At 41.7% G+C, this 22578-nt stretch overlaps 1 protein-coding gene and 1 pseudogene across 2 annotated transcripts in view; both read right to left on the bottom strand.

Annotated features, from left to right (window-relative positions):
• The window catches only part of Atg4a (autophagy related 4A cysteine peptidase), a 54981-nt gene that overhangs the window by 12895 nt on the left and 19508 nt on the right, over nucleotides 1-22578 (bottom strand). The window contains exons 2-6 of one of the 2 annotated variants that reach the window (XM_005367341.3): nucleotides 13176-13286; nucleotides 9593-9664; nucleotides 7616-7714; nucleotides 2802-2903; nucleotides 2519-2591 (exon numbers count right to left, since the gene is read on the bottom strand). In XM_005367341.3, the coding sequence (XP_005367398.1) occupies nucleotides 2519-2591; nucleotides 2802-2903; nucleotides 7616-7714; nucleotides 9593-9664; nucleotides 13176-13286 (457 nt within the window). Of the gene's footprint in view, nucleotides 1-2518; nucleotides 2592-2801; nucleotides 2904-7615; nucleotides 7715-9465; nucleotides 9552-9592; nucleotides 9665-13175; nucleotides 13287-22578 lie in introns of both variants that reach the window. The other variant, XM_013353849.2, reaches the window with a different exon arrangement.
• Nucleotides 12590-12701, bottom strand: LOC113458384 (annotated as a pseudogene).

The following is a 22578-nucleotide window of genomic DNA, read 5'->3' on the forward strand; positions in this document are numbered from 1 at the left end:
AGAGAGAGAAGAGAAGAGAAGAGAAGAGAAGAGAAGAGAAGAGAAGAGAAGAGAAGAGAAGAGAAGAGAAGAGAAGAGAGAAGAGGAGAGAATGGGTGTACATGTGAGAGAATGTATGTGTGTGTGGTGCGAGAGAGAAAGAGAGAGCCAGAGGATGATGTCGAGATGTCTTCCCTCAGCTGCTTCTCTACCATACTATTTTAGTCAGGGTCTCTCACTTACCCTGAAGCTCACCATTTCAGCTAGACAATGACCCTGCGATCCTCCTGTGTCTGTCCCCGAGGGCTGGGGTTGCAGGCGCATGTTCCTTGTTCTTTTCTTATTACATGGTTCCTGGTGATCCAAATTTAAGTTCTCATGCTTGCACAGCCAAGAAACTTATCCACTGAGCCATCTCCTCAGCCCTCATTACACTTTTAACTTACTAATTTTAACTCAGTGCCTTTCTCAAAATAACAATGATGTGATTATATGGTCTCTGGTTTCACTTACAATCGTTATTACTACTTTTTTACTTTCGGATGGTGTGGAAGTGACAAGCATTCAGCAGAAACCAGACTTTGAATTTTGAATTGGAACTCATTCCCAGGGCTAGTCACACACAGTATAAGACTCTCTGCTGATGCTGAGCAGTGGTAGGGAGCTGCAACTCCAATCAGCCAGCTGATCCTCAGAGAAAACAGCTCACTTGTTAAGCTGTACTGTTCAATAGTTTACATATAGTAAATACATTTTGATTTCCAAATTATGATGTCTGTCTTTTACTGTGTTAAGGAGCATATGTGCTATTGTTAACAGAGGCAATCACACACATACTTAAATCCTGATGAGAATGCAGACAGATGAGAGAGGGCAAAGGGACAGATGGGACAGAAAAGAGGAAAGGGATCTTAGGGGTCAGGCAATCAGGGAAAGACAAGAATAACCAGAGGTGGGGAGACAGGGGGAGGCAAAGCATAAATCACGTTGATTGCAAATGTCATAATGATATCTAACACAATACGCTGATTTTAACAAGAAATTAAAAACGACCTTCCATTTGTTTATTGTTAAAAACCTTAAAATGTAAAACATAGAAGAAAGAAAAAAATCTATTTGAAACCAGATTTGGGGCTCAGCCTAGTGACTCTAATATTTTATACATTCTTCTCTGGGTCTGTTCCTACTGCACTTCTGGAATACGGCCAGTTCCTCGCTCAGGAGAGGCAAGGATGCCCAGAAGGTACTCTGACTAAGGCAAGAAAATGGACTCAGTGAAGCTGTATCAGTATCAGGGAATAAAGCCAAGATACAAGTGTCCCTGGGTCCCAGGAGATCCAGACTACTCACCTCTTATGCACAGCTCCACAGGCTATTCACTGAAGACTGCTTAACTGCTGAATCAAAGCCCCTTCTCTACTTTATATGGAGCCATAATAGCCAGGAATTGAAATACACTACACCAAAGGAGGCCTAATGATCTCCATCTTCTGATCCCTACATCTAGCCCCAGGTTCTGGCTGCCGATTTCATTTATTCATTGAGTGCTTACTGGGTGCTTCTATGTAGTAGGCAGTTTTATGGGCCACTGCTACAGAATGAACAAGACAAATACAGGCTGCCCGCAGGGAGTTTTCACCCATTGGCAAATGGTCAGGAAGGAGAGAACTACAGGGGAGAGAAGATGTGGGTACTGATGACACTCACCTCATTTACACTGTGACCCCTCTACCTCACCTCTTGGTAAAACACAAATTGTGCAATATAAAATGGCAATTATGACAGTATCACTTTAAACCTGCTAACAGATACCAAACTAATCCCAAGACTGCCTTGGGATTGGCATCCTCCAATAGGCAGTCAGTCCATTGAGGCGAGGACTGTGTCTGTTACCTCTGTATACCCAGTACTCAACACAGCAAGGCACCCAGTAAATGCTAAATGAACTAGTGAGGTATTTTTTTTAAAAAAGTACTTTATTTAGGGGGAGGTACATTCTATGGTGCGTGTGTGAAGGTCAGAGGGCAACTTGTATGGGTTGGTTCTCTTCTTCCATCATGTGGTGGTTCTCTCCTGCCCATGTCTGATCTAGGGTCATTGGGATTGGCAGCAAGCACCTTTACCCACTGAGTCAGCTTCCTGGCTCAGTAGAGGCCTTTATTACTATACAGGATAGGAGTCTATTTCTTGCCTAATCCAGTTAAGCCTCTGGCACTTAGTATGAACCTATTAACTTCAAAAGACCCCACAGGCTGATGGTTCCCTGGAAAATGAACATCCATCTGTAGGACGAGAAACAGAATGAGTCCTGGAGTAGAGCCACCTGTGCTAATACCAGTGACTACAGCTCTGATATACCAAGACAGAGGCCTATACTTATGCACATCAAAGGAGTATGTGAACAAGATGGTAGAGATGCTTCACGGCTTAGCAGGAAGGATGGGATTGCAAGCATACTTAAGAGGATAGGAGTTTAGTTGGCTGGGGCGGTGGAAGCATAAAAGCAAGTAGAACAAGCAGGCACCGGACTTTTACTTACTTTAACACCTGTGCGACTGTATTTGGTCCAAACCATTCGCCAATTGATTTCCCTTCTCCTACACCCATTTGTGCTGTTGTGTGTGAAAAAATCAACAAGTTAGCAAAATACCTTTTGTGAGCCACAGACTCCTGTTTTTGTTTTTTTTGGTTTTTTTTTTTTTGGCATGAAAAAACAGACAGACAACTTAATGAAGCTCCATATAAGGTAGCGAAGGAAAAAGTTCATAGGCAACAATCTTGAAAATCTACAAAATTTGAAAGTACAAATCTGATGATCTTACCCATCTGATGGATCGAATAGCAACAGTCTTTTCTATCTAGGAAACACTGCAGAATCCTTTGGTATTCTTTGGGCTGTTCTTTTTGTTTCTCCCAGTTCCAATCTTTTGCAGGGAGAGGGGATAAAAAAGGGTTAAAATCAGCGGTAACTGTTATAACCCGGCAATAAATTAAAAGGAAAACAAGAAAGCTACATTGAGGAGGTAGGCTGGTGAAGCTGGCATATTTCTGAGTATCTTTCATTTAGATAGCATATGCTGCAAAACTGACTTCTATAGATGTGGTAGGGATAAAGTGAAAGCCAGGGCTGGGGAATGGAGATCACTTGGCTAGCATGTGTGGGGAAGTTAAAAGCTGAGGATGGAATTGAATAGAGACTGAACTTGCCCCAAGGGCTGGAGCTGGCCAGCAATTACATACCAACAGTGTCACAAAGCTGTTTTCTGGCAGCTATGCTGCAAGGATATAACCCAGACACCATGGTGTCTCATCTCTACAGTGGCTTTTGTCCTTCCATTCTGGCAGGATTGCCAAAGGGTCTCATGACAGGAAGTGCTATTCTGATATATGAAAGTTTATGTGGAAATAATAGACACAATTCACTGCTAAGGAAGTGTTTTTAAAAATTGTATATTGAGAAGGGAAAAAAAATCTTATAATATCAGCATTCAGAAGGTTGAGGAAGAAAAATTTCGATCTCATCACCAGTCTAGACTATATTGTTAGTTCAAGATTAGCATAAGCTATAAACAGCAAGACCTTTTTTTCAACAGAACAGCCAACCAAACACAAAGCAGGAGGGAGATGATTCCATTGGTAAAACAATGGCCAGCATGAGGACCAGAGTTGGAAACCCAGCACCCATGGAAACAGCTCAGTGCAGGAGTAGTATGCACCATAACACAGTGCTGGGGAGAGAGACAGGACGATCTCCAGGGCTTACTGACCAGCCAGTCTAGCCAGGTCAGGAAGCTCCAGGTTCAGTGAGAGACCCTATCTAACAACTAAGGTCTGAATTAATGACTTTGGCCATGTACATGAGTCTACAGGATCATCTTTGGATCCCTCAGCTCCCTTCTGCTCCTAGTTTCTCTGAACCCAAAGTCTTCAGCTTCAACTCTATCATATCCACTAGGACAAACCACAGCCAACTTATTTCAATAGCTACTCAACTATCTGGTTCTGGGGAAATCTTGATTACTGGGTAGCTAAGGGCTACCAAATACTTTTTTTTTGTTTTTGTTTTTGTTGTTTTTTTACAGTTTGAGGGATGTTTTAATTTTTTTAATTTATTTATTTATTAAGGATTTCTGCCTCCTCCCCGCCACCGCCTCCCATTTCCCTCCCCCTCCCCCGATCAAGTCCCTCTCCCTCCTCAGCTCAAAGAGCAATCAGGGTTCCCTGACCTGTGGGAAGTCCAAGGACCGCCCACCTCCATCCAGGTTTAGTAAGTTGAGCATCCAAACTGCCTAGGCTCCCCCAAAGCCAGGAGCACCGGACAGAAACCTCAAGGTCCAAATCAGGAGCAGAAGGAGGGGGAGCACGAGCAGGGAACTCAGGACCGCAAGGGGTACACCCACACTCTGAGACAATGGGGATGTTCTTTCGGGAATTCACCAAGACCAGCTAGCCTGGGTCTGAAAAAGCATGGGATAAAACCGGACTTACATAGTGGACAATGAGGACTACTGAGAACTCAAGAACAATGGCAATGGGTTTTTGATCCTACTCCACCAAATACTTTTTGATGACTGTCACATGAATACCTCATCTTAATTGTAAAGTGACTGAATAAGAAAGAACCCAAAATCCTTACAAAATTACCTCTTCTAAATGGATGAAGAAAGTATGGAATATATACACATTAGAGTATTACTCAGCAGTAAAAAACAAGGACTTCTTGAAGTTTGCATACAAATGGATAGAAATAGAAAACACTATCCTGAGTGAGGTAAGCCAGACCCAAAAAGAGGAAAATGGGATGTACTCACTCATATTTGGTTTTTAGCCATAAATAAAGGACAGTGAGCTTATAACTCGCGATCCTAGAGAAGCTAAATAAGAAGGTGAATCCAAAGACAAACATATAGGCATCCTCCTGAATATTAACCTTCATCAGGCGATGAAAGGAGACAGAGACAGAGACCCAAATTGGAGCACCGGACAGAAATCTCAAGGTCCAAATCAGGAGCAGAAGGAGAGAGAGCACGAGCAAGGAACTCAGGACCGCGAGGGGTGCACCCACACACTGAGCCAATGGGGATGTTCTATTGGGAATTCACCAAGGCCAGCTGGCCTGGGTCTGAAGAAGCATGGGATAAAACCGGACTTGCTGAACATAGCGGACAATGAGGACTACTGAGAACTCAAGAACAATGGCAATGGGTATTTGATCCTACTGCACATACTGGCTTTGGGGGAGCCTAGGCAGTTTGGATGCTCAACTTACTAAACCTGGATGGAGGTGGGCGGTCCTTGGACTTTCCACAGGTCAGGGAACCCTGATTACTCTTCAAGCTGATGAGGGAGAGGGACTTGATGGGGGAGGGGGAGGGAAATGGGAGGCGGTGGCGGGGAGGAGGCAGAAATCCTTAATAAATAAATAAATTTTAAAAAATTACCTCTTCTAATTTACTTTAACTACAAGCTCTATCCAAATCCTCCCTGCTATTTGCTTTTCTGCTAAGCAACAGTGACTGATAACTGTGCAGATTTTTCTATCAAGTCCCCTACTTCAAGAATTCACTTTCAGAACTAACTCACCTTCAAGTTTTTAAAAAAACAAATTAAAAGGGGTAGCAAGAAAGTTCAACAGGTGAATGTGCTTGGTTCCAAGTCCAATGACCTGAGTTTGGTATCCAGGAGCTTCATGGTTGAGACAACTGATCTCCACAAGCACACTGTGGTACAGAGTGCATGCACGCACACACACACACATGCACACACACTCACACGCACACACGCACATGCACACACACACACAGTAAATAAGTAATAAAAATAACTAGTAAGGATGCAACTGGGAAATAAAAGTAAGCCAATCTCACAATGATAAGTATTGCAAGTTTTCTCTCATATGTGGAATCTAGGGAGAAGAAAGTGAAGCATGAAAATGAAAGAGGGATTATGGGGGAGAGTAAGAGGGGACAAAGGAGGTGGGAAGGAGGGATAAGGAATGGCAATAGAGGGTCTAGAGAGATGGTGGTTAAGGGCACTATGCTGCTTTTGTGAAAGACAGAAGTTTAGTCCCCAGAACACAAGTCAGATAGCTCACAACCATCTGTAACTTGACCTCCAGGGGATCAACACCCACTTTTAGTCTTTGTAGGCACTACATTCATGCACACATATGCAAATCCACACACATACATACAAACATAATATTAAAAACTAAAAATAATTTTTTTAAAAAAGAAATGGTAATAGAGAAACTATAGTCAAAATACAATGTATGGAAATGTCACAATAAAATCTACTACTTTGTACAATTGATATATGCTAGCAAAATGTGGATTTATCCCTTAAAACAATAATAAGTCTAGCTTAAGAAGTATGTGTAGTATACTTGCTGGACACAAAATCAAAGTATAAGCATTTTAATCTCACATCTAAGCTGCTTGCCCTTGGACAAATCACCTCGCTGCCATGAGCCCCAATTTTCTTGTCTGTGGGCTAGAAATGATGACAGTATACAGAGAAAGCAAGCACAGAATAGCCAAATCCCAGCAGGAAGGCAAGAAGCTGGAAAACCTCCCCCAGCACTTTGCAGATCCTCTCTAAAAGCTGGCACAGGACTTGTGAGTCTGCACAGTGAGATTAACAACAGCCAGCAAGCTCAGCAGCTTGGTAGCATGGGAAACTGGACTTTTACTCTGGTGTCCATCCAAGATCATCCTCCAGAGGTCCATGAAGAAGCATGCATATGTCACAGAGAAAATAAGAATAACCAGAAGGTTCTTAAATAGTGAGGCTGCCTCCTGAGAAAGCTAATTTAGGGATTTATTCATTATCAAATGGACATACTCAGGGAACCAAAACCAAAATAGTACTGGCTTCCTCATTAAGCACTTCCTTTAGGTCATTTATATCCTGAGCTACATGGGTATTTTAAAAAGAGTTCAGAAACAGACTAATCACCACACCCTTCTTCCTGTTTTCTTTGTTATCTTCTCATTTTGTTTTGGTTGTTTGTTTTGTTTTGTTTTGTTTATTGAAACAGCGTCTTGCTCTGTGGTCCAGGCTGGTTGGAAACTTAGTATGCAGGCAAGGCTAGCCTCAAACTCACAGCAGCTCTCTTACCTCGGCCTTCTGGGTGGGAGGACTTTAGGTGTGAGCCACCATGGCAACAGCTTTTCATTTGGTTTGGTTTGTGTTTTGAGACAGGGTCTCTCTAGGAAGTTTTGGCTGACTTGAAATTCTCTGATAGACCAGGCTGGCCTCAAACTCACAGAGATTGGCCTACCACTGCCTCCTGAGCACAGACAGGGTTGCCACCATGCCCAGTTTAGGGTCACAGCTTTTTTTTTTAATCTGACATTTTCAGAACCCATTCAAACAGCAGTAAAAATGGAAATTTTAAATGACACATCTGCCCCAGGTTAGTTCTGTCCCCGGAAATAACTCTTGCTTGGTGAGTCATAAGGAAGTTTCAGCTAGTTCCTTCTCATGATGGGCTTGGTTGACTTTTCAGCCCAACACTTGAGCTGTTACAAGGCAATTTAGGATCTGCAGTCTCGTTACTGAATGTTCTTAAAGCCCAGCAGCAAGTGATATGGCAGATGTCTCAGAAACCATTTGTAGACCAAATGGAACTCACCCCTTCCCAAGTGTCTACAGATAAGGGCTTGGGCCAGCATCATCTGTCCACAGCGTAGCATACATCCCCAGCCAGCATCGGATGAAGGACCTGTTCCCCCTGTTGGCAAAATGGATGGGCATGAAAATGTGTTTCTTAAATTAATCTTTTCGCGATCATCAGCATGCTTGAAACTACAAACACATATACATATACACAAATTCTGAAAAGAGAGACAATGTATTTAGAGCTCATATGGGATTTGAATATAGGAGTGGAACTTGTAAAGACACTGCTGAATCAAAGGAAACAGAGTCTACAGTCAAAGACAAAGCAAACAAATAACTAAGCAAGCCCCCTTGATTTTCTTGCTTGAAGACTTCAGAGTATGCATGCTATTTTGGCAAGTAACTATCACAGGTAACCACAGGAGATTACCTTGACTAAAGCACAAATACTACCACCGAGGGTGGACATCAAAATGATCAAACATATGAAAGGCTCTTGACTAGTCCAAATGTATTTAATGAAGTTTACAACAACAACAAATAAATGAAAGAACCCTAGATTAGGCAGAAGACCAATACAAGCTAAATCTCAGCTATACATTGAGGATAATAGCATATACTCTACCTATTATGGTGGGCATTATAAGAATAAATGAGAAAATATTTCAGTTATAGAACCCACAAAGGATACTTGGTATCGTGAGTATGGTCTTATATAAAATTCTATTAATACGTTACAAATGTATTACATCTTCAAAAAATATAAAGTCAGTTAATAAATGAGACAATGGGTGTCATTTGAAGGAGATTAGATATAAAGTAAAAGTCAAACATGTGTACAGGATGAGTTCTACTGGGGTCCTATTCAAAAGGCCCAACATAATCAGATAACTTGATTTTCTTTTCCACCTCAGAAGCAGAAGTCTTCTGAAGGTATGATCCCAGAAGTCTAGTTCCGAAGAAGTGAGCACTCTTGTGCAACAGGTGGGCCAAGCTATTCTCCTGCATCCCAACCCCTTTGTTGTAGGAACTGGAGGGGCACTGCCATGTCAAGACTAAGAGGGTGTGGACAGACTTCGGAGGTGGAGGAGCGCCCTTGGGCTGTTGCTAACTTGACGTTATATTAGTGCAGGAAAGGTAGGGTGAGGCCCACAAAAGAACAGATCAGCTCTTTCTGAACACTCTCAGAGTTGACTAAAGAATTGCCCAGCTTTGCAAAGGTCTCTTCCCTCAGTGAACATTAGCAGTTTAGAACCCCCAGAATACTAAAGATTAGTCTGCTGTGTTACTACTACTTAAAAAGCAAAGAAAATGTTTGGGTGGACTTCAGTTTGGGCCCAGCACAGAAAGGTTAATTTCACTCCTATTACTAGGTCCAACCTTGGTGTGACAAGCTGTTCTTTAGGAAAGTAACTTCCACCGCTTATAGGACTCTTTCCCTAGCGTTCCATGCTACTAAGGCATGGCTATGCTGCTCACAAATGCTTTACAAATCCTTTTAATTATCAAACTATCCTTTTCTTTTTCCCTAGATGGCAGCTAGGAATTCTAAGGAAATCTGTCTCAATTTGTCTCTGAATATCAAAGTGCTTTCATTTCACGAGAAAATAATAGGAGGAACTATTTTCTTTCCTTCAAGGCCTAAGCCTTTTTTATAGTCAAATAGCACCACATGGCAGTGAAAGGCAATTTAATAGTTAGACATTACCCAGTGAAAGCTTATTTGATTCTTTAAATACCATCTGTTGCATGTACACTTAAAGGTGGGCAAAAATTACTACTGGTTTAACACTACAACACCATGGAACCACACGTGATGGGCTACTTCCACAATGACAATTTGGGATGAAATGTTAAACTTACCTGCTCCCCTAAATCAAATTCTTTGCCACAGTGAGCTGTTAATTCTGAGGTTTCTGTGATGTCATTGATAACCTCAAGCAAGCTATCTACAAGAAGGAAAGCACAGCACAACAAATGATATACCTACCAATCGGTGAAAATTTCCTTCTGTATGTAAACCATAGACGAGCACTTATATCAGACAACAGCTTAGATTTTTCTGTAATTAAATGTGAAATTAAAATTAAATCATCATATCCCATCTTAAAAAATGCCTACATTTGACTTCTACGTCAGCAGCAAGCTTACTGTCAGATAGCCAATCAAGTTGATTGTTATGGAACTAGGGGAATTCACAGGAAACCTAACACCATTTGAGCCTACTAATTTCAATACTTCTCTTTACCTTCATTTTCACCAGAGCTATTCTACAGGTTCTTCTAATGATATGAGATACTTCCTGTCTCCTTCTCAAAGATTTTCAGGATCCTGAAAGGTATTAGCACTGAGGTCATGCCCAAACGACAAGAAATAGGAAAAGCAAGTATCTTCTATAATCCACTAAGGTAACTCTCTCTAGCCTAAAGGATGATAACAGTATCAGTGTCCATCGTCTATTATCTAAAACTAGGAGTTCATATGTTTGGAAGAGCTTCATGTGTAGGAAAAGAGGTACAAATGCATACATTTAACTAAAACAGAAATGCTCCTACTAACTGCATAGGAACTTTATCCATAGTATCTAGTGCCCTATTTTCATGTAAGTAAATGGATAATATCACAAATACCTTGCATACCTTTCCAAAGCTTATTTCTTGTGTTCTATGATGCAAATTCGCTTCAATCACTACAATTATGGCTTCTGCATTTCCTCCTGTACTTGGGTATGGCTCTGTCTTCTCTAGTCGTCTCTCTCCCTCTTAATGTCATATATGCATATGTGAATTTAGTATAGAATTTATAGTCATTGTGTTTTCAAAAGCAGAAGGGAAATTTAAATTTTACTGATAGTTTCTAATTCCATCTTTTGGAACAAATCAAAAATTAGAGTTGTATGTATTTCTTTGTCCCCAGCACCTAGCTCCCATTTTGAGAGATGGACAATGTTCCAGAGTAAGAGTTCTTGGACTTTGAAAAACAGCTCAGTGGTTATGAGCACTGTCTGCTCTTCTAGGAAACCTGGTCTCAATTTCCAGCACCCACATGGTGGCTTACAACCATCTGTAGCTCCATTTCAGGGCATCTAATGCCATCGTCTGGCCTCCTGGTACACAGACCTGAATATAGGCAAAATACCTATACACATAAACTAAATAAATAAACTTTAAAAAATGTTGAGTTCTCTTTTCTTGTCTTTTTAAGCACCACCCCCCAACAGGGGCTCATGTACTCTACAATGGCTTCAAAATTTCTGAGGATGATGGTAAATTTCTGATTCTTTTGTTGTTATCTTTCTTTTTTTAAAAATGTGTAGCCCAGGCTGGCCTCAAACTCGTGATCCTCTTGCCTCTACCTCCTTCAGCAAATCCTACCGGTGTGTGCCACCACAACCAGCATTCTGTCTCTAACTTTCTAGTGCTAAGCTAACAGGCATGGCCACCAGCCCCAGGGTGCTGGGGATTGAATCCAACACTTGGTACATGCTAGGTATTCTACCAAGTGAGCTATATCCTCAACCCAAGAGTATAGTGACACATTCTTCTAATCCTAGTACACAAGCATCTAAGGCAGGAGAATTTCAAAGTCAAGGTCAGCTTGAGCTACATATTGAAACCTTGTAGCAGGGTGAGACTTAACTTGGGTCTGCTACTTACTGTATATAGAAATTGATCACTCAATTTTTCTGAGCTTCTGTTTTCTCATCTATAAAATTAGGAGTAGCAATACCTACTTCATTAAGGATATGCATATTCAAGAAGATAATTCACATAAAGTCAAAATATGCATACACACACACACATATATATATATATATATACACATTTATAAAGCACTTAGTTGATATCTAGTATGTTGTAAGTCTATGCCAAATGTCGCTATTTTTATATGCCTGACCCTTTAAATGTTCACACAGATCATTCTTGCCTCTTCAGCCCCTACAGCTTCCAGCTTGGCTCTATGCTAGGGAGGAATTCAGCAAACAAAATATTCAATTTGCAAGGTCTTTCCCAGCCAGGCATAGTGCCAAATGCCCATGATCCTAGCACTTGGAAGGCCGAAGCAGGAGGATGGCTGTGGATTTGAGGTCAGCCTGGTCTACATAGTGAGTTCTAGAGTTCCAGGTAAGCTTGAGCTATGGAATAAAACCCTTCTCAAGAAAAAGAGGGGAGGGAAGACATTTGCAAATTTAATATCTGAATAAGGGCATACTCCACATCCTAGATTTTCCTGTTGTTTGGAAAGTAGAACTAGAAAAGGCCCTCCTCAACCCTTCACTGGAAGTCCTGGAGAAGGAAGGGACAGTTTAAAGAGAGAAAGTCCCTTTTCAAAGTCTCCCTAATGGGCGCAATGGTTCTCAACTTTTCTAGTGCTGCGACCTTTTAATACGGTTCCTCATGCTGTGGTGACCCCAGCCATAAAATTATTTCATTGTTACTTCATAACTGTAATTTTGTTACTGTTATGAACCATGAACCATAATGTAAATATCTGGTATGCAGGATATCTGATGTGTCCCCTATGAAAAGATCATTTATCCTCCAAAGGGGTCACGACCCGCAGGTTGAGGACCACTGGGTTATGAAGCTAAAGTCTCACAATGGCTAGCTTTGTGATCTCTCCACTGTTCACAATTTTCCAATAAAACACTGGCGCAGGAAAGGGCAAGGCCTAACTTCTTCGCCTGCCCTTTGATCAGCTTCCTCCTATCCGTTACGCTATGCTAAGGGCTTCTGTAGATCTCCCCTTGGGAAGTAACACATCCCAGAGCTGCCGCTTTCCCATCTCAGGCACTAGGCCTTCTCTATCCTTTAAGAATGCGTGTGATAAGTGGGAAAGCTCAAGCCTCCTTTCCGTCTACTGCAAGTAACTAGAAGTTATATACAGAACCAGAATCAACTAACTAGGGCACTGCAGTCATCACAAGAAGATCTAAAGCAGAAGGTTTCTTGTGTCTGATATTGTTTCTGACAGCCGTGGCTTATGTGGAAGTTCCCAGGTGTTTTGTCTAGAAGCACAAAGACATGATAAGAATAAGAAATATAAACTGATAAGAACAGATACTACACTTGATCTTAGCCAAAAGGCCGAGAAGCGATATTTTTATTTTTGCATGCTTAATTTATATATTTGGGGGATAGGACAGCCTTGATTTTACTTGTCTATTCTGGGTTAATTCTAAAATTATTAAAAATTACCAGTTCCATTTTTATTATAAAAAAAAGAATAAGAAATATAGAGCCCAATGACTAGATACTGCTTAGTAGTAAATACTATGAATGATTGCATTTGTTTTTGAGTCCCAAGTCTTCAGGAATGGGACCGGAACTTCTTTACAGAAAAGAATAAAAATATGCTACTTTTGTAAATCATGCCAACAAAATCCTTTGTAAATGTTTGGCTAAGGCCTCTTGGGGCCTTGGAAGGAACTATGCTTAACAAGTGATGTAGCATTAGCCCTTAGCAAGACAATGTTTAGTCAACCCTAGAAGGAAAATAAGGCGCCCTTAACCCCAGGCACCCCTGGCACCTGCTTTAGCTGGGGCCTCCCTGATCAGTGCCGCCAAACTTACCTGTCTTAAGAAGATGCTGCTTTCCCAAGATCCATACCAGCTCGTCTGTATCTGGGAATTCTTCTAGGTAGTCAGTGAAAATAGTAATCTGGTTTTCATACTTGGACATAACTAAAGGAAAAATGAACGAATGTAAACATAAACTCATAGCTAGGGCTTACTCCTGTGATTTGCCGATTTCTACCTTTGCCCTGAAGTTAAAAGGTCATCAGCTTGACTCTAAAAGAGTATTTCAATATCTAAATAAATGGGTAGATAGCAAGCATTTTACTGAGCCACATCCTCAGCCCTTCATATTTCATTTGACCTATTTCTCATGGTTCCATTTAAAATGATGTTTGAAAAGCCACATGCCCAGAATTGTTTGAAAACTCCTTTCACAGGCCTCTTTCATAAGCTCCCCACAAAAGCAGACCAAGGTAAGACAGTTATGCTGGCACGCTTGGCTCCTGTCTGTTCTCAGGGAATACTACGGGGTTTATATGGTGAGGTTTCTAGCAGCCAAGGCCTTGGAGGAGGCTGTGACACGCCCCGAGAACATACAATTGTTGGGATGATAACATTGTAGCTAGAAGACTCGATCGTTTTAACGTGCTTTTTTATTTTCCATCATACATATGGCTCCCACAAAGAAAGCTCTTGAGGCTGATCATAAATAGAACCTGTTCTTGGGATTCACAAATGAGCATTGTGTTGTTACGATATAAAAAGAACTATATATTTGCTCACTGCCCCCATTTTCTGGCACACAGCTTTGAAAATCCCTGTAATTTCCTGAGCACCGGGATGTCAGATGCATCTCTTTTCTTGTTCTAGTATTTGATCTCCGACCCCAGTTCCAGACACGGAGATCTTAATCCCTTAGAATTTCATGGGTAATAAGAGTGTCTTCATTTTTAATAATTTAATCATTCTTGGTAAGCACTCAGATGGGTCCAGTCACCTGGAAGACTAAGCAGCGATTATAAGCATGTAAGCTTCATTCCAACTCCCGTCCTGCAGGAAGGGGAGAGAGGCTAGAGCCCGAGTCAAAAATAGCTCCTGCTTACATGATGAAGCTTCCATAAAAAATTCCTGAGAGCCAGTGTTTGGGGAGGTCTGGATATGTTAAACACGTAATGGAACCTGCAGAGGAAACAGAAGCTTCTTGCCTCTCCCACTTCCATACATATCTTCTGTCTAGCTATTTATCTGCATCCTTTGCAATGTTTTTTTTTAAAATAATAAACGGGGAAATATCAATAAGTACTTTCCTGAGCTCTGTGAGCAGCCCTTGCAAATGATTAAGCCACAAGCGGGGAGGAATGCAAGACAGCGGTCAGAGGAACTGCACTTTATTGCCAGTTAGTCAAAAGAAGAGGTCACAACTGATAGCCCAAGTAAGGGCAATTGTGCGAGACTGAAATCTTAACCTATAGGATTGGACCTTGACCCCAAGCAGACGGACACTGTAAAATTAAATTAAATCATCGGAGACACAGCTGATGTTGCTAAGGAACTGGTGTGTTGAGAATCCACCCCTCCAGACCAATATGCTTTCAGAGGTGCTGAGTGGTGGATGTGAATAGCAAAAGCCAGTTTTCCTATTACATTCAGCTACAGTCATCTCTCAACCAAGTGAAAACAAGCTAAATCCCATCTGTTCTCGGCTCTACTGTGAGATCTGAGAGGTTCAAGTTCACAGTCACTTCTGCAGGAGGGAGGAACATGTGGGCTAAAAGATTCAAGACTGACTTGAATCAGACTTGGAGAGGTCCTGCCTCCAAACTGTTTTTAAGTAATTTTCTTCTGAGGCAATAGTAATAATATAGGTGGTGAACAGGTTCCTAAGACAGCATGTCAAAATCTGTTTTAATTTGTAACCAGAAAAACATAAATTGATAGCTATAGTTCACAATTTATGGTTCTATTTGCATGAGAAAATGCACTGTGAGCCCAAAGTAAAGACATCCCATCTCGCGGCTTTTGAAAGCTCCCAGCCCCTCCCCAGAAGGAAACTAGGAGAGAATAGGGACCCTTTTGTTCAGCTACAAGTAGCTACAAGGACCCTCCCAAAGCAGTCCCTAAGCGTCCCATGGGTGGATTTTCCTGTGCGAGTGGCACTGGCCCTGTGGGATATGCTGAAGTCACTTGAAAGGTCAGATTCTTTGCCTTTTGTTTTCTAAATCATAATAGTGCTGTCTTCGCAGAAATAAATACTTCAAAGGAGAAAGGAGACCTTGCCAAGCCTGAAGGCAGGTGTCTCTGCTTAGCACATTTTGTTGGAGTTTGAAGTCACAATCCATGCAAGCACTTTTAGAAACATAGTTAAGTAGGAGTATTCTCTTGAAACATTATAGAATTCTCAGCTTTCAGGAATGTAAGTAGCCTTTCTCCGTTGGTTTGTTTTCATTACTAAGATTACAGTCTCTGTAGTGCTTCAAACCTAAAGAACTTAGCCACAAGATGGCTATCTCATTCCCCAGAGAGCATTCTGCCAGAGAACCTGTGCCCTCTTAACCTCTCTGCCTCTGGCCTCAGGCCCTGGCCCCCACACAGGAAATACCAGGCTAAAAATGATCATTCAGGTCAAGCCCTTCCCAGGGGCTGGTGGGTGACGGAGGCAGGGTAAATCACATGTTGTACCTCTCTGCCTCACCCTTAGCCCATTACAGGCAGGAACAAACAGGTGGAGATGAACAGCCAGTGCTCTTCCACAGAAAGAGACTTTTTTTAAGTACCTTGAGAGGAGCATGGGGAAATGAGAGCTTCTCGGACACCCGGGCAAGAGTGAGGACAGGGGACACTGTATCAATGTACAGCGTGGATGCATGGAAGCCTTGGATCTGTTTTTAGTATGGCCCAAAGGAAAGGATTGCCAACTCTGCCACAATGAGTCACCGGCCAGCTATCTGGTCACTTTAGTGCAGCCCTTTTAGAGTCCACGACAACTGCCCTGCTTCATTTAGGATGGCTCCGAATAAAATGGTAGCCAAAGAATTTGACTCTGGCTCTTCACCCATTCTCAAGCTGTGCTAGGCCTGCAAGAAGGTCATTATAGCTTCTATCTGTATCCTTTCTCCTCTCAGAAGACAGATTCCCAGAATGCAGCATGTCTGCCGCAGTAAGTCCTGAGCCAAGGCTGCGCATATAGAACAAACAGAAGATGAGTTTAGCAGAAATGGCAGGAGGGGCCCAGAGTTTCTATCTCTAAGTGCACATGGGAAAGGAAAAATAGGACCAACACCAGGAGTACTCAGACAGAGGCAAAGCCACCTGAGAAGTGCTTGAGGTAGTGACAAAATAATCTCATTTCTGACACAGTTGCCTCGGACTACCAGCAAACCCTTTAACTCACCTCACTCCACCAACTCCACTTGGCTAGCCCTTCACGTTTAACACTATATCAAGCTTATCCTGCTCTTTCAGGCTGTTTCCAGGTGAGGATACAAACATGCCATTTGGTTGACCAAAATTAACTGCTAGTAGGTCTAAGGGAAAATAAACTCCACCTTGTTGGAATAATTTTTGTACTGACGTCTCTACTGGATTAGCTTAATGATTAAACCAGGATTTCCTTTAAGTCCAGGGCGCAAAGTGCCTCCCATCCTTGACCAAGGGGAAGCTATACATATGTTAGGGTATATCTTCACCTCCAACCCAGTCAGGAGATCTCTCCGTCTTCTATTTTCTGCTTGTGTAAAGCTCAAGAATGAGAAAAAATGTGTCCTGAAAATACACACAGCCTTGGGAATGTAACAGCCCTGATTATACATGTGTTTTCTAGATTCTCAGGACTATCTCAAGCTTTTAGAAATCCCCAAGGTATCTCAGCCCTCTGTTTTTCCTTGGAAGCTTTCTGGTTAGTTAGCTGAAAAGGTTATCTACTGCTTCCAGCAACTGAAAAATTAATTGTGTCTAATGGTTTAAAAAACAACACTCTGGGTAAAGGCTTTCTGCGACCCAGAGATGAGGTCAAGTAAATAAGACTTCTAAGTGGGGCCTTCCAAGGAAGGACTAGACAGAGGACATGGGGATAGTTCTTTAGCGAGGCAGCTGGTGTTTCTGTGACTAAACTGTTGATTTTCAAGGATATTCGAGCTACAAAGTACAAGGCCAAAGACAGGGCCAGACAAGAACTACCACAAAGTTCCTCTTCCCAACATGTTGCTTTTCTTGGTTGCATGGACCCTGAATTGGTGCATGTCTTTCGTTTCCAGAATTCTGAACACATTGACTGCCATCTGCTGCCTTGTTTTCGGAGTTTTTGTTGATATTGTTGTTGTTCCATTGCCATTAAGGAGAGAATTTTCAAAAGCCCTTGTTCTGCCATTTTTGATGATGTCATACTTTTCCCAAGGAATGGCTATATTTTCTCAGGGTTGTTTTGGAAAATCACAAGTAAATGAAAAAAGAAGATTGCCTTGAAAAACAAGATGTTTTTTACTACAGTTTAACAAAGACCCTTATAAAACAAGGCTCCAAGATACTGTGAACCTTGTGCTAAAGAAAGAAATAGCACAAGCTCTCGAATAAGGCCACAGAGTCTCAGGGCCAGGAGGGATTTGTGATAGAGGTTAACTCCTTGCAGGTTCCTCTTTCTAACTGCAAGCAGGGACTGTTGGTTCCAATCAGCCTCCTCAGCAATGCATGCATATTTAACATACTTCTAGGTCACATCTTTAAAATCAAAGCATTCACAGGAGAAAACACATACACACAGTTCATTCTATAAACTCTACAGGGTGCTTTCTATGTGCTGGGCATGAAGAAAAGCTAATCAGTGAGATACAGCAATAGTCTTTCGAAGGTTTTTTGAATCTACAAGGGAAGATGGTTCTGGAATCAGCTAATAGCAGGATGAAGAGCATATAAAGTATGGTAGACGGTAAGAAAAAGAAAGGACACAAGGCCAACTAGGGTGTGGATGGACCATCTCAAGTTTAAGAGCACATATGTAGTACTTACAAACTGGGAAGCTGGGGCTATATGAACACACGGGCATATTAAAAGTATACCAGAAAAAAAGACCCAAAACTTATCAAACTCACCAGACAGGCAGCAGGTGCAACACCTGCATCTAGACCCTGAAGGACACCTAGTACTGCTATGACAACAGCCTCTAGTGATGCAGACCACTGATCACCTGGTATGTTTGTCAAGGTACTAGCAGGTACTTGTGACTGTCCCCGGGGCTTCAGCTCAGCTTGGTCCCTACAGCTACTCACATTGCTGTCCATAACTCTGTTAATTCATCTATTAGACCTTGTCTCTATGGTTCAACTTAGTCCAGCCTGCAACCCCTGCAGCTCAACCCTGCAGCCCTACAAGTCAACTTTAGCAGCTTGCCAACTGGGTACCTGATCTTACCACTGAAGGGATGTTCTTTGTATGTGCACTGGATCTCTTACCTGTCTCCAGTGAGGACTTTTTGAACCCCTTGAACTCTGCTCCAGCCTTTTCAATACTTCTGTAGCTATCCTATAACCTTCATACATAAAAATAGAATTACCACTTGTTGTGTAATGTATGATCTGAGATTTAATATTAGTAATTAATATTATAATAAAACCAGGGCTTCTTGGCAAACTGTAGCCAGCAAGCTACCAGTATAACTGACGAATTTGTTGTTGTTCAATAAATTCTGATTTTGTTGAAAGACATAAACATGTCCATCTGTTTCTCATACAGCACACTCACAACAATGACAATAAGATAGAAGCTGTAATGGGGAAGGGAGGAACTTCCTGGTTGAGGAAGCACTGAGTGGACTTGGCAAGCAACTCGGTGTAGGGTGGGGCAGGTGAAATCAAGAGACTGAAAAATAACTTGTAGCTTTCAAGTGTGAGTGATGAGATGTTGACAGAAAATACAGGAGTGGGTGGGCGGGTGATAAGAGTGGAGAAACCACAACAGTTTAGACTCGTAGGCATGGTGCCAAATTTCAAAAGGGAAGGAGAAGCCCACCTACAAAGGAATTTTGAAAAGAAGCACAGTAGATGGCAGGTTAATTTAAAAGGCCTAAAAGTCAGAAGAAAAATCCAGAACATCAAAATTCTGGCACATGGCAGAATGTGCCTTCATTTCCTTCTGCCTGGGTTTATTTATTGCTCTGGTCTCCCCCAGTCTCTGCTGACCTCTGCAAAGGTCCTGCCCCTCTTCATTTATTTCCTTCCCTGTGTCTGACTCTTCCGGGTCTGACAATCAAGAAGTTAGAAAATTTTAAACTGAACAATGATGAGGGTAGCTCTGGCCATAGCACCATGTATGTTTGCTGAGAAGAGAGCAGCACACTGGATACATGGATGCAGAACAATATGTAGTGGCCATATAATGTAAGACCTGAGGCCCCTCTTCCACAATGGAGGTGAGAAGACCTTGATTCTTCACACTTTCTCCATCCACTCAGTCGCTGCCACATGCAGTGGGTTAAAAGTATCCCACCTCCATGCTCCATTATACCAGTAACACTGGACAAGTCAAACCAAGCTAGCACAGTTGTAATCCTCAAAAACCGAGCTCATGATTCATGCAGAAAAATGAAATGGACACTGTCCAGTCAAATGGCATGCTAACTGGTTTTCTGATCCTCATCTATGATTCTCTGGGATTTTCCATACCTGCCATGGTAAAGAGAAGGAAGTTCTGTTGGAAATGGTCCTAGGCTAGAAACTCCAAAATGTAAGCTGTACCCTCATGCTGTCATTTCACTTAACCTGTGACCTTGGAGGATCCACTGCACTTCTTTGGACCTCAGATTCTACTTTAAAATGTATGATGTATTTTTCAAACCCTCAGGTCATACTTCATCAAGGGTTATGAAATCTACATAGTGTGATGTAGTCAGTGCTTTCGGTGGACATGGCCACACCTTGACAAGGATTGATTAGACATGCATATCCATGACCTCAAATAGAACTTTGATCTCACTTCAGGCCCTCAAAGACAGACTTGTGTGTTTGGTGAATGTCTTTTTCCCTCTTCCCAGTGTGGCCACATTGAATCAATCTCCTTTTCCTGCTTTCCACTTAAAAAAATAAATAATAAAATTGAGAGTTGGAGAGATGGCTCAGTGGGTAAAAGCAATAAAGTTTGAGTCCCTAACACTTATAACAACAAAAATAAAGCAAGGCATGGTCTTGCTTGCTGTAATCTCAGTTTTGGGCTATGGTAGTTGGGGGAGGCAGTTGTGGAAAGATAGGCAGATCCCAGGAGCTCACTGGCTGGCCAATCTAGGCAAAAGATTAAAGTTCAAGTTAAACTACAGACCCTGTCCCAAGAGAATAAGGCAGGCAGCAATAGAGCAAGACATCAAACATCCTCCTTATCTCTATACGCACATGTACAGACAAGCATATAACACACAAGCCCCACACACAAACAAGAAGTGAAATTAAATATCACAGAGGGAATTGGCTGATTCTGCTTACATTTATATAAACTAGATTACAATCTAAAATGTATTTTTCATAGTGTGATGATCAAGGTTAGAAAGGTTAGAAAAAACTGGAAAGCCACTTGTCCAATACAGTAGCTACACATGCCTTTTAAAATTAAATCAAGATGTTTTGAATGTAGCTCAGTGAAAGGTAAAGTGCATGCTTAGCAGGTATGGGGCCCCAAGTTTAAGCTTCAGCACCAACTTAAAAATCAGGTCTTCGCTTCTGCATTGCTGGTGAGCGTGTAAGCTGGTATAGCCCCTTTGGATGTCAGTGTGGTGAGTCCTCAGACAATTAGGAAACAACTTTCCTCAAGACCCAGCAATACCACTTTTGGGTATATATCCAAAGGATGCTCAATCGTGCCACAAGGACATGTGCTCAACTATGTTCATAGCAGCTTTGTTTGTCATAGTCAGAACCTGGAAACAACCTAAATGCCCCTCGACTGAAAAATGGATAAGGAAAATGTAGTACATTTATACATGGGAGTACTACACAGAAGAAAAAAAAAACGACACCTTGAATTTTGCAGGAAAATGGATGGAGCTAGGAAACATCATTTTGAGTGAGGTAAACCAGACACAGAAAGGCAAGTATCATATGTGCTCACTCATAAGTGGTTTTTAAACATAAAACAAAGAAAACCAGCCCACAAATCACAATTCCAAAGAACTTAAACAACAATGAGGACACTAAGAGAAACTTACATAGATCTAATCTACATAGTAAGTAGAAAGTAAAAAAAAAGACAAGATCTCCTGAGTAAGTTGGGAGCATGGGGACCTTGGGGGAGGGTTGAAGAGGGAGGGGAGAGGCAGGGAGGGAGCAGAGAAAAATGTAGAGCTCAATAAAAATCAATAAAAAAATCAATTCTTCATAGCACTAAGCTACATTTCAGTCACTCAGAACGCACAATGGATAACTACTGTGCAGGGCAGCATGGGCATGAAATGTTTTCATCATCTCAGTGAGTTGTCATAAGCATTTATATTCTAATGGTTGCTATAGAACCACAGAAGTGGGGGTATAGTGAGCTGACAGTGGGAATACTCCAAGCCCTGGAAAAAAATGAGTTCATGTGTCTCTCTTAAGAAAGTCTGAATGTGGGCTGGAGAGCTGGCTCGGAGGTTAAGAGCCTGTTCTTCCAAAGGTCCTGAGTTCAATTCCCAGCAACCACATGGTGGCTCACAACCATCTGCAATGAGGTCTGGCCTGCAGGCATACAAGCAGACACAATATTATATACATAATAAATAAATATTTTTTTAAAAAAAGGAAGTCTGAATGTGAATTTTGAAGTAAATGAACTAAGTTGTGTTCTGAACTTGGTACTGTGAGGAATACAGAAAAAAAAACAGAAAAGAGTCTCATAAATATTAACTAAGTGTTAAGTGAACCAGCTAAGGATATTAAAATGATTTAATGTGAGCCTTATGTAAAAGAAAGAGATAAGGATAAAAGGCAGTTCACAAGGCAAGTATTGACAATCACTAGGTATTGTCAAAATCCAACGAAATGGAAATCAATAGGTATTGGAGGATGCAAATTGAACTGGTGTCTAAATTTTTGCTTGAATTTAGCAGCAATGAGAGAAGAAAATACTCCAGATGAGTAGAACACTATATGTGTGTGTGTGTGCGTGCGTACGTGTGTGTGTGTGTGTGTGTGTGTGTGTGTGCGCGCGCGCTCGCTAGCATTGGAAAGGGGTAGGTCCTGGGAAATACTGAAATGTGAGGTAAGAGAGGTAAGATGGGATCGCATTATAGAGTGTAAAGCTAGCCAGTGCAGCCCAACTCTCGGTAAAGCCATTCATGGACTTTAGAGTACTTGTATGTAATCCTGGACTCAGACCCCTTCAGAAAGACAGAACAAGAACCACTATTTCCATCTTAGGAAAAGAAAAAGTCTTAGGAGAGGTGGTAGAATTGTCAAGGGCCATATGTCTAGTGAACAGTTTAACCAGGACTCAAAACTAGTTAATC

Source organism: Microtus ochrogaster, unplaced genomic scaffold (genome assembly GCF_000317375.1).
Source record: "Microtus ochrogaster isolate Prairie Vole_2 unplaced genomic scaffold, MicOch1.0 UNK17, whole genome shotgun sequence".
Lineage (NCBI taxonomy): Eukaryota > Metazoa > Chordata > Mammalia > Rodentia > Cricetidae > Microtus > Microtus ochrogaster.